Source organism: Mesitornis unicolor, unplaced genomic scaffold (assembly GCF_000695765.1).
Source record: "Mesitornis unicolor isolate BGI_N332 unplaced genomic scaffold, ASM69576v1 scaffold44932, whole genome shotgun sequence".
In the NCBI taxonomy this organism is placed as follows: Eukaryota; Metazoa; Chordata; class Aves; order Mesitornithiformes; family Mesitornithidae; genus Mesitornis; species Mesitornis unicolor.
The window spans coordinates 20,627-32,938 of NW_010169491.1; the positions used below are offsets into that span (position 1 = coordinate 20,627).

At 40.5% G+C, this 12,312-nt stretch overlaps 1 protein-coding gene across 3 annotated transcripts in view; it reads right to left on the reverse strand.

Annotated features, from left to right (window-relative positions):
• The window catches only part of ABCC9 (ATP-binding cassette, sub-family C (CFTR/MRP), member 9), a 63,800-nt gene that overhangs the window by 8,763 nt on the left and 42,725 nt on the right, over window positions 1–12,312 (reverse strand). For all 3 annotated transcript variants that reach the window (XM_010179354.1, XM_010179351.1, XM_010179353.1), the window contains exons 27-30: window positions 11,641–11,798; window positions 8,688–8,780; window positions 5,892–5,994; window positions 2,749–2,850 (exon numbers count right to left, since the gene is read on the reverse strand). In XM_010179354.1, the coding sequence (XP_010177656.1) occupies window positions 2,749–2,850; window positions 5,892–5,994; window positions 8,688–8,780; window positions 11,641–11,798 (456 nt within the window). The remainder of the gene's footprint in view (window positions 1–2,748; window positions 2,851–5,891; window positions 5,995–8,687; window positions 8,781–11,640; window positions 11,799–12,312) is intronic.

Consider the following 12,312-nt stretch of genomic DNA (forward strand, 5'->3'; position numbering starts at 1 on the left):
TCCTTTTGTGCATGTTTAGACAATTAATTTCTCTCTGTGGAAGATGTGAGGTATTTTATCACAGAAATTTATGAGAAAAAAATGTATTATCAGCTCAATGGCATTTCCTTCTTGGTTTTTATTCCCATTTGTAATAAAAGGATTTGAATTATACTAAAGGTATCACTTGTAGATAATAGTTGATAATTAGTTGTCTAACAATCCCTAGTAGCTTAGAGAAACTGATCTCTAGTCAGGACTAGAGGCTACAATTGTAAAGCAATTTTCTAAACATTTCCTAAATGTTCCTAAGTTTGTATTAAGGTACTTATATAAAAAAAACCCCTGATCTTATTAGGAACAGTTGATTGCCAAGCACCTTTAAAATTTCAGATGCTTTACATACCTGAAAACATCCTACACACAGATATATTCAGAGAAAGGTTTTATCGTTTGTTTATGGGAGATTGCTGAATCTGCTAAATAAGAAGTTTATTCTGAATAAATCACCCAGTTCCATTTCTCTTCCACTTGCCTAATACTGATGCAATAGGCATACAGTAATAAATTTTCACTGAGATTCAGTAATAACATTTGTTGTCAATTTAGAGGATTTAGTTTCTTGCTTTATGCTTAAGATTGAGTTATTTGCTATAGTAGTTTAAAGTCTTTTATTCAGAAATCCATTCATTCTCTGTCCAGCTTTTGAGTCAGGAAGTCATTTGAATGGGTATGTTTGCAAATAAGTTAAACACTCTGCAGAATGCTTGAAAGAGTCCAGCGCAGAGCCACAAAGATGATTGAGGGAGTGGAGCATCTCCCTTATGAGAAGTCGTTGAGGGAGCTGGGTCTCTTCAGCTTGAAGAAGAGGAGACTGGGGGGTGACCTCATTAATGTTTATAAATAAGTAAAGGGCGAGTGTCAGGAGGAAGGAGCCAGGCTCTTCTCTCTGATGTCAAATGATAGGACAAGGGGCAATGGGAGCAAGCTGGAGCATAGGAGGTTCAATCTGAACATGAAGAAAAACTTTTTTACTATGAGGGTGACAGAGCACTGGCACAGGCTGTCCAGAGAGGTTGTGGAGTCTCCTTCTCTGGAGACATTCAAAACCTGCCTGGTTGCATTCCTGTGTGACCTATTCTAGGTGATCTTGCTCTGGCAGGGGGGTTGGACTAGGTGATCTTTCGAGGTCCAAACTTTCCAACTCCTAATATTCTGTGATTCTGTGAATGACTGCTCTTGGAGCAGCAGGCTGCAATCACAGATCTGGTAGATAGGATAACAGAGCCTGGCATCCGAAGGGTTCTACCCATGATTTCAACCTTTATTACAGTTGTGCAAGGGAGTTGCCAATGTTTATACAAGGGGAGAGAATAAGCTTATGTCTGCTGTAAACATAATGTTAATACAAACTCTTTGCTCTCATTTGGTCATCAGCCCTCTCTTAGGTCCAAAGAGAAATGACAGAAAAACCTGTGTCCCCTGACATGGTGATGGTCCAACTGCATTCAAAGTTTCTTCAGTGTTACTGTGGGGCAGGAGAGAGACAGGTAATCACTTGATGACTACAGCATTTTTCCCTCTTCTATGCCAGACTTCAGCACGTGGCTAATATACACTAATGATCTGTTTGCAAATACAGACTAAATACAAAGGAGTCAAAGATAAGGCAGACATCTTGGTGCTTCCAGATCTTTGCTAGTGAAGCAGAATTGCCAGGAATGTTTTCAGAGGGAAGTTGAAGCACTGGGACTGATTCTCAGTTGCTGGCAGATTCTCACACTGTTGCAACAGCGACATGAAGGGGATCTAAGGCCACCATCCAAAGGCAGCTGCCAGAAACTTTCTGCTGTAACCATGGGCTTGCCAACATATATGTGCACAACTGAGTCTCAGCATTAGACCCATACCCACATGTCTCTCTCATATCAGTGCTGTAAAGCACTCAGATTTTTGCCATGCCATTGATGATTTCAAAAATTCTTCCTGCCATTATCCTCATCCTGCTTTTGTCCTCACTCTCATGGTTGAATCAGTGATATTTCTGCTCTATATGGTGATTGTACTCATTCTATGCTCATGATGCACCTTCTGCCTCTTTTATAGCCAACTACACTATAACACTGTTCCTTCTCCACAGCTCAGCTCAAATAGCACAGTGCTAATGACAGCCTTAAAATGAATTGGCTAGCATCCCACCATTATCTCATCATTCCTAATGCCATTTCCTCTGCTTTCCTACTGCTACCTCTCATGATGTTCCATGCCTACCAGCCCCAAAAGTGTCCCGGTCCCCAAATCCATTCAGAATTTTGTGGACAACATCAATAATCTGAGTAGTTTCCTTTCAAAGGTAGAACTGCTATTTCAGCCAATATTTTATTTGGTCTTTGGTTAAATATTACCCAGATTATTACAGTCTGTGGGATAGGGTATTTTCTGGCAGGTTTTGCCATCTACAGGTGGAACCAACAGAGTGTTGTGCAAAACAGAATGCACGGCAGGTCCTTTTATGCATTTTTAATTTTCCTGTTCTGCCTGGGAGCGTGCAGGGCCTGGGAAAGGTTGTGTTTTTTTAATAGGCTCACAAAACCTGAAGCAAGTCCAAGTTGCCCTGAACACTCTCAACTTTGGCTCTAATCCATTATTTGCAAGATTATTTTTTTCAAGATTAAGAAGGCTGGAGGATAACCATGTATACATATTTTTTAAAATTTATAAAATTAATACCTTGATCTGAAAGTTTTTATGCTTTGCCTCGGTACATACCGTCAGAGCATACAGGAGACCCAGCCCTACAAACCCTGAGTGAGGCCCTTCAGTGATGGAAGTGACAGCCGCAGTCAGAACTATGCAAGCACCAAGGTAATCCTGGAATGAGAGAGAGGGAAATCAATATTCTAGACAATATTAAAAAGGCAGCAACAAGAAAATGTCTTCAGATACAGAGCACATTTGCTTTACTAAGGATTATTTCTATAATAACACCTAGTCCTTAATTTGGGGAACTAGGTCAGAGATTTTGATGCCCAACCTGAAACACTGAGAAGAACTTGATGAACACAAGTGAAACAGGCCAGTATTTTCTGCAAACCCAGTTGGGCTAGGGTATCTTGTTGTGTCTACCCCAAAAAGTGCAGGTATCAAATAATTTAATGAGCACATAACAAAAAGAGATCATGAGAATACTGACACTCCCAATTCCTACCACTGAAACAATTCAATTCCGCTCTCTTCACCCTCCTTCATGTCTTCTCAAACATGGGTTTTCCTCCTCCCAAAAAAGAGAAGTATCAATGACTTCATGAAGCCCATGAAGAATTTTGTTAGCATTTATACAGGTAATGCACATGATTTATGGGTACAAGTGGGCAGACTGACATAAAGTGCAGACTGACATAAGTCCCATCATGCAATGGAACACTGTGCATGATGAAGGCAACCCCAAACCTGCACACACAGCCTGCAGAGAAACATCGTGTTTGTGTTGGTAGTGTGGACTCCAAAAGCACTATAGCTGTGCAGTTGTGGTGCTGCAGGCAAGATACTAAGTCTTGCTCCTGCCACAGCACTTTGAATTTTGGAGTGACTCCAAGGTAGATACCTGAAGGATCTCAGCTCTGCTGCATGGTGATGACTTGCTTTACCGAAATTGCTGTGTAGGCTGTATTAGAAAGAGCTGACTTCTCAAAAGCTTTGCAGGAGCTTGAACCCCTCTTCTTGATGTGTACCTCAGATCTGAAGTGAATGCCACATGTGATCTCAGGTAGTTGACAAAGTGCCTGATTAATGAGACTGCTGGTGTTCCCACTCTCCCACTGCTTGGTGCTTTTGGAGAGCAGTGTAGGGGAAAGGGACGTGGGGGTCCTGGTGGACAGCAGGATGACCATGAGCCAGCACTGTGCCCTTGTGGCCAAGAAGGCCAATGGCATCCTGGGGTGTATCAGGAGGGGGGTGGTTAGTAGGTCGAGAGAGGTTCTCCTCCCCCTCTACTCTGCCCTGGTGAGACCGCATCTGGAATATTGTGTCCAGTTCTGGGCCCCTCAGTTCAAGAAGGACAGGGAACTGCTGGAGAGAGTCCAGCGTAGGGCTACAAAGATGATCAAGGGAGTGGAGCATCTCCCTTATGAGGAGCGGCTGAGGGAGCTGGGTCTCTTTAGTTTGCAGAAGAGGAGACTGAGGGGAGACCTCATTCATGTTTATAAATATTTAAAGGGTGAGTGTCACGAGGATGGAGCCAGGCTCTTCTCGGTGACAAACAATGATAGGACAAGGGGTAATGGGCACAAGCTGGAACACAGGAGGTTCCACTTAAATTTGAGAAGAAACTTCTTCTCAGTGAGGGTGACAGAGCACTGGAACAGGCTGCCCAGAGAGGTTGTGGAGTCTCCTTCTCTGGAGACATTCAAAACCCACCTGGACGCCTTCCTGTGCAACCTCATCTAGGTGTTCCTGCTCCGGCAGGGGGATTGGACTAGATGATCTTTTGAGGTCCCTTCCAATCCCTAACGTTCTGTGATTCTGTAATTCTGTGATAATATTTACTTTGGATTACAGGGTTAGCATTTTCCATCCATTTTTTTCCTCCTGTCTGATAATATCTTGCCTGGAATCTTTCCCTCTGAGATTTGAAATGAGGACTGCCTAGTTCATTTGTCTATAAAAAGTGTTGATGAGCAGATGACAGATTTGAACTTAACATCGACAGAGAAGTAGAAGCACAATGCAGGATAGGACCTCATGGTTACTATTAAACCCTATGAAGTTTTGAGTGATACTAGTACCACTGTTCCATTAGGCAGAACTAAATAAACTATTCCTTGGCATGACCACATTATTTCTAATGCTATGATGAAGCGATGCATATTCCTGGATCCAATTCATTCTACATGCAAGCAAGTTTAAGACTAATGCCTTAGCAGTCATTGCCACAGTTTACTCCAGGATTGGTTGTTGCCTTATTATTTATCTGTCTTTGATATGGAAGCAGGTTCAGCTTGTATGCTGCAGGAAGCTGAAAGCTTCATGCATGAGGGAAAGCTGTGCCATCATAAGAAAACTTTGTTGCCCAGTGTTCCATGAAATGAAGGTAAGGATACAGCCTTTGAAGTGAGGATTAATCATGTCTGTTACTATTTGTGTCTAGCAGTATCAGCACGCTGCTGTGCTTATTCCCTGCTCCTTTAGTGTCAGATAAATATGGAAATCACAGTGATTTTGCTTGCCTTTTCTTGCTTTGCAAATCAGGGAACATCCTCCTATGCTGTTTCTGGAGATCCCCCGTAAAAGGCAGGAGCCTGTCTTGCTGGCACTGGCTGTATTGTACCCTACTGTCATTTGTTCTTTGATTGGAGTCTTGTTCTGCCATCTTTCACGATATTGAACAGTACCATACATTGCACAGTATAGGCCCACAGCTACAGTAAGGGCACAGCAAATGGAGGTTCTAAATTACTGTTGTGGTATAAAACCTGTTGCTGGAGAGATACCTCAGGACCTGGAAGCTCAATGGTGCCTAAAATGGCCCTGGCAGAATGATGACAAGTTCATAAAACTACTTAAGAGTCATGCTCTGCTTTGAAAGTAGTTCCTGCTGTGGCAGGTCTGCAGATGCTGCACAGTAGGAAAGAAAGCCTTATTTCAAGTTATGTAAATGTTTGTTCTTGCACTCTCTTCAGATGCTAGACATCGTAACAGCAAAAGATGAGGGAGACTTGTATTTTCTTACTCCTGGCCAAGAAAGCTGAAAAAAACCCTGTGGGTTTAACATAAACAATCCTGATCTATTTTAAGGAACAGCATGTATAATCTCATAACGAGATTAATTCTTGCTATTATCTTCTCTGCATCAGGCACAGTCTCTGTTTGCTTCCAAGGTTTCAAAACCATGGCTGGGACTAAACTGAACGTACCGTCCTGACCTCCAGCCATCTGTTGGCAGCCGACAGAAACAAGTAGGCAATGTTGTTTGTGTCCGTTAGTTCCAGCATACGTTGTTTAAATCTGGCTTCGTGCCTGCCAAGAGCAAAGTTGTTATATTACAACACATTACACACTTACACACAAAAGGATGAAGCATTAAACTCTTCTCCCTCCCCTTCCCCTAAACCAAAATGTTTTACCCTTTTGCCTTTGCAAAACTTTATGTTAAATATTCTTCCCTAAGGATGAGTACCTGCTGCCAGAGCTCTCCTTACCTAGGCAGATCAACATGTAGAATGGGGAGAAATTTGTTTGCAATTATATTGGATTAGATTTTGGATCAGAGTCTGTCCCCTCAAAGGGACTGCAATGTCAGGGTGCTAGGGACAGGTTTTACTTCCCAGAGTGCATCTGATTTATAGCTGTGGACTGTGGTTGATGGTGCTCTCCAGTCCTCTCACAGGTGAGTGCTGCCATGGCCCATCTCTTCCTCTTCACATGGCTCTAGCAAGAGAAGAGGTCTCACCTGTCAGCTTAAAATCTGATTACAGAAGTTACCTGGCTAGCTGCAGGAGTCTTCAATGGGAGTGGCATCTCTAAGGCTTCAACTAATATAGATTGATCAGTAGATCAATACCTTTCAGCTACTCAGCTCAGCTGTTTTCTCAGCCTGTCACACATTGCCTAAGCAACTCAGACAGCTACAACAAGGGAGAGCTATCAATCATTTCTGGATTACAAAAACGAGCGGTGTTACCTCCACTGTCACTTGTTTCTCTCTCTCTCACATAATGTCCGCCATGTTAGTGCAAGGATGTCAGAGTGCCTAAGAGCAGAGGTACAATTTGAGGAAGGAGGGGGAAATCTCTGTTGGTATGGGTGTGTTAAGGTCATGGTGCCTTGCAGTACTTTAGATATGACCTGCGGTCAGATGGAAACCACTTAATTGTTTCATCTTCTACTGTCTGTTAAATACCCTCACTTGAATAAATGAGACAGACTTCATTTGGCAGCCTATTGTCTATTTTATCATGGCAAGCTCTTCCATTCAAAGTCTCAGGGCTCTACTGTGAAGCACCTGTAACATGTGTTCTGCCAGAAACATATTTATTTTTTTTTTACTTTTCCCACTGATACGTTATTTCCCTTTGCACAGCTTGTAAACATGGCGAGCAACCCCCTCAAAACAACGACTGGTAACAGGAATGATGGAGGAGGAGCAAAGATGCACTGAATATTCTGTTTGCCTTTCTGGCAGCAAAACTCCTGTTTTCCTAATGGAAAATCTGACATGCACAGTCTGTATCTTTTCATCCACGTCCAGCTCATCTTCTGGGCAGTTTTAGACTTTTATCCTGTCAGATGACAAACACCAAAGGTCACTGGAATTGCTTTCCGATCTAACTGTGCTACTTTGTGGTAAGTTATATGAGGGTCTGTTCAATTTTATTGTGGAACATACTGAACTCAAACTGCAGAGAATGACTAACAGGACTATTAGTAAATATGAGCTTGCTGACAAAAAATACCGAAGACTTCAGGTTTGGTTGACAGTGGAGCACAGACAGGAAAATGAAATGGCTTTGATTAACACCAAATATCCTGGAAACCTCAAGTGATGGTTATGATTCCTAATCCTTCCCTTGGGCTGCCTTTTGCTCTCTGCCATCCAAGCCTGCACTGACATTTTGTAAGGTAAGGAAGAGTTGAATGACTCCTAAGAAATACTAATCTCCTTCACCTTTCTCAGGAGACAATGTGACAAAAAGCCATGCTGAACCTCTCAAGAAGCACTCAGCATACATCAGCATTGGGCCTTAATTATGACTTATTGCTTCAATACATTATTCTGGTTGATAAAGCTTGTTACAACATTACTTGTTGACCACTGGCTCACGTCTTCAACAGAGCAACATTTTTGCTTGTCCTGCCACAATTCTTACTGCAGCACTCTGAATTGAGAGCCTAGGTCCTAAAGCTAGCTTGAAGTGAGGAAGCAGTCTTAAGGTGAACAAATATATGTGTAAATAGCAGTGCAGTGGGATCCACACTGGCTTGACATTCTACAGTGCACAGAATGAGTGCAAGTCATGCTTACTGGGGGACAACATCAAGCTGGCTTTTTGGCAGAGTCATGCTAGCTATAATGTAGGAGAATTTTGCCTATATTTCAGATAGTAATTAGAGAAAAAATATATGCATGGAAAGTTGGAAAACTTTTCTGAATCTTCTGGAGTTTATTTTTCAGTTTTGATTGACAAGTCTAGGTTTTATAATATTAAGATCAAGTTCTGTTCTGCCGTAGTTTTCTTGGAAATTCCCTCTAGCTGCATACTGACTTTCAGTTGGAGAGCACTATAATGTTGTTTCTCTGCCTGTGGAGTTAAATACCAAAATGATTCAGGGGCACTTGGGCAGCACAGTTTGTAGGAAATAGCAGAGGGATCTGAAGGAGTGGTGCTTATGCCTACCTGGCAAAGGAGAGCTCCCTGCTGTCCAAGTAAGGCATGGTTAAATGAAAGACCTTAGAAGTTTAAATACTGTATCCTAAAAAAGTCATCATCTTTAGTTCAGTGGAAAATCAATACAGATAGATTAATGTGTTACTGAAAATATTCCCAAGCATTTAGAGATGTGGCAAAGCAACAGGAAAACAAAAATTTCTTCCCTATCTTGAGATAGCTTAAAGCCTAGCAAATCAAATAATTTGCCCTGAGACATGGCCCAACAAGCTGTGCAGGCCAGAGCAGAACCCAAGCCTCTCTCTTATAATTTGTTTTACGGACCTGAAAGCTCTGATGGTGGTAAGGCCTTCAGCTGTCTCAGAGAAGTGACAGAGTAAAGGTAGCTGAGTGCTGTCATCAAGTTCCTGAAGGTCCCTGGGAGTACAAAAAAAACCAGACAGCCATTACAATGTAAACATCTCTGTCCGTAGAAATTTTACTGCGTAACGGACAAGAATAGACATTTTATGTATTGCACAAATTCTTTTCAGGGTCACACAAAATAGTATTTCTACTGTATAGACACTGACGTGGGAATATCGCAATTCTCTTCTGCCATAGGATCTTTTGAATTGTCTCCCAGTCACCTCCACAGATCTGGCTTTTGCTCACAGCTCAGCTTCTCTTTGTCCCACAGCAATAATAACATTATCTCTCCTGGATAAACAGCATCACATCTCTCCTGGATAAAAACCTGCTCTGCATTTTAGTTGAATCCTAATTATCTTTTATTCTCAAACATTCTAACTTATTCATATAATTAATAAAATTAACTTAATTTCAGCACAGTCGATGTTCAACTTCAATAGTATGTTATTTGTGGCTCTTACATCAGTTATGAAATAGATTTTGTCTGCAGGTTTATCTATTTTATTGCAACTGTATCAGCTGGCCTAAAAAGAGGGTGCCTTTCCATACAAACTTTACCTCATTCTGAGTATCTGTAAGTACCATGACATGCTAAATGTAAAATATAACAGACTATGGCAGACGTTCTATTTGTAGTGTTAACATTATCATGTTGGTTGAAATAGAGACAACACTGACAGAAGTAATATGAATGAGAAATTTCCTCAATTATTCAGCAATGGTATTTTCAAGACCTAAATGGAACTAGGTCCAAAAATGTTCCAGTCTCCTGAAACAGGAACATTTTCCAAGCCACAGAGACAAATACGTCTTTCTGTAACACTCTGCCAGTGACAGAGCAGCTGGTTGTATAAACAGAAAGGAGGCCAAATCATTAGATATTTAAACTCTTTATTCAAATCCTACTATGTTTTTCACGCTGTATTGTATAGGCCAGAAGAAATAACTGCTCCATGATGCTTAATGCTACAGTATACAGAACTGAATTTGCTGCTTATGTTTTGAAGATAAATATGCTCTCTTTCAAATTTATGATGAAAAATACACAGAAGTTTTTGAGAGATGTAATGGAAAATACAACAAAGAGTCAAAGTGCTGCAAGAAATTCTGTAAATATTTGCATTTCTAAAAATTAGTGAAGCTTATATGCCTGGAAAATACTGCATGCAAGTAAGTTATAAATGCTGGCTGAAGCTATTCCTTCATCCTAGATTTCCCAAAACCCTTTGTTCTAGAAATAAATTTGATTTATTATTTTCTATTGTGGATTGAAAGAACACAAGTCAACCCTGGATGCTTCATAAGTGATTTAAAATGATTTAATTTAAGCAGATTGGAAAAAAACCAACAAACCAATTGCTGAGACAGATTTTCCCAGAAAACTGTAAGGGAATAAAATGAATGAGGTAGTTATGGACTTGCAGAAGATCAGTGATTGCAGAGTCAATGGGCGCATCTCTGTGTGTGCTGACCTGCAGGACTGATCAACTTTTTGCTACCTTGCATGATATGGCTATTGGTATAGCATGTGGGAAAACCAGATTTGGAGACAGATAGAGACTTTCCTTTCACATATAAAATCACAGAGAGAAGCTGTAGTATTTTCCCTGAGTCTAATGCATCAGACTTTGCCTACTCTTGTGGACTTTAAGTTAGATATTTAAACAGTGTCCACTGCTACGTGTAGCAGGACAGGGTGACACTCAGAAGACCATAATGCATTTAAGAATGAAAACCAGGTCTCCTGATTCCTTAGCCACCTTACTGCCATGTACAGCATTAGTTTGGAAACCCTGTGGGGAAGGAACAAGGTTTCTAAAGGTTCTCAGGGAATTTGAGCAAATTATTTCAGAATTAAGAATATTTTTTTTGTGAGTTCTGATTATAGAGTTTTCATATGAATAAATCTCTTTGGAAATTCTGAGGAAAGCTGATGAAAAGTAGGCTGAAGTGAAGCTAAATTCTTGATATGTTGCTCTGTGCCCCTCAGGCTTCATTGATTTAAGGAGAATAATGGACATGATTCTTTCTCAGGCTACCTAAATAAGAGTATGGTCCATGAAGCCAACTGTACTGGAATGCAAATGAAAATCACTGTGTCTCTTAACTGGGTGCTATCAAACTGCAGTCAATGCTTTACCATGTGCATACTGAGAAGACAGGGTCAAAAGCAACAGTTGCTAATGATGGTAAGTTATTTTGTCCTCCCTGCAAGTCAGCAGGCACCTTGACAGGTGTTTTAGAGTATCAGAAAGTGGAGTAAATCCAGCCAGAAATCTGGTTGATAAAAAAGAAGCATGACTGGTTGAATTTAAGAAAAAACTTCAAATGGCTTGCTTAAAATATTTTACTAAATTATATAATGGATTTACCACTAGAAGCATGACTGTAAGAAATCATGACACTCTTTTTCCTGAAAAAATGTACTCTTTATAGTCAGCAAGACATTCTGAATATGAAATGTTGCTGTACAGAGGAAATTGCTTTCTGTGGAGTCTTTTTCCCAATATGAAGAAAAAGTTGTGACTGACGTTAATCCAGGACGTTATTTTCCATTCTCTACTAACCCTCAAAAGGTCAAAGAGGAGCTTTGACCAGATGTGAGCTGGCTCAGTTGATTAACAATGTCTATGTTCATTTGACCCTACAGCCAACAGTGTACAAAAGTAATGCAACTATTGTTACTTCCTCAAATACCCCATTTGTAGTCACATCAGGTGGAAAGATTCTCCAATGTATGTCTCAAAGCAGGATGCCATGGCCATTATTTCCCTTTATACTAGCTCCTATAACCTCACATTCCATCACAATTGTTATGCACAAACATTTCAGAATAAATTTTTCAGGACAGTTTTTCAATACGTACTTGGAAGCAACTCTGAAGTATTTCTGGATAAAATAAAAAGCTATTCCAAGAGGCACGAGGGCAACAAGGAACCATGGAGTGGCATAGGAGATCATTCCAATGGCTGACAGGCAGAGTAAGGTAGACCGCGTAAGAGACTCTAGGGTAGGAGGAATGTGCTAGAGTGAAACAAAAAAAAGAAACATAAGGCAAAAGTCACTGGTAGTACCACAATATGCCTTTTCCTATAGAGGATCATAGGAGAAATGGAATGGTGCCACTCTACATTCATTGATATTCTCCTTATATCAGGAACCTTTATGTTTCTGTGGGTCTACGAGTCAAATATGCAGAGGTTAAAGAATTAGTAATTAGGGTTTTTTTCTAAAGGTCAGTATTTCAAAGATAATGGGGAAATAGAAGCCATTTCCACCTCATTTATATAACAGGCAAAATTGTTCTTGACATCCCAAATATTTAGAGAAATGGCATGCTCTTTCTTAGAGCCTATTAATTTTCCTTCCATGCTGCCATCATGCCTACATTCAGGATTTTTACTCAACCAAACATTTTAATTCACAGCAATAGTGAAAGCATCCCTTCCTCTCTTTGAATGCTCTAAATTAATATGTGTTACTGCCAGGATGGAATTTCTATTTGTCACATGTACTCCCATATTTAAAGTTATTATAT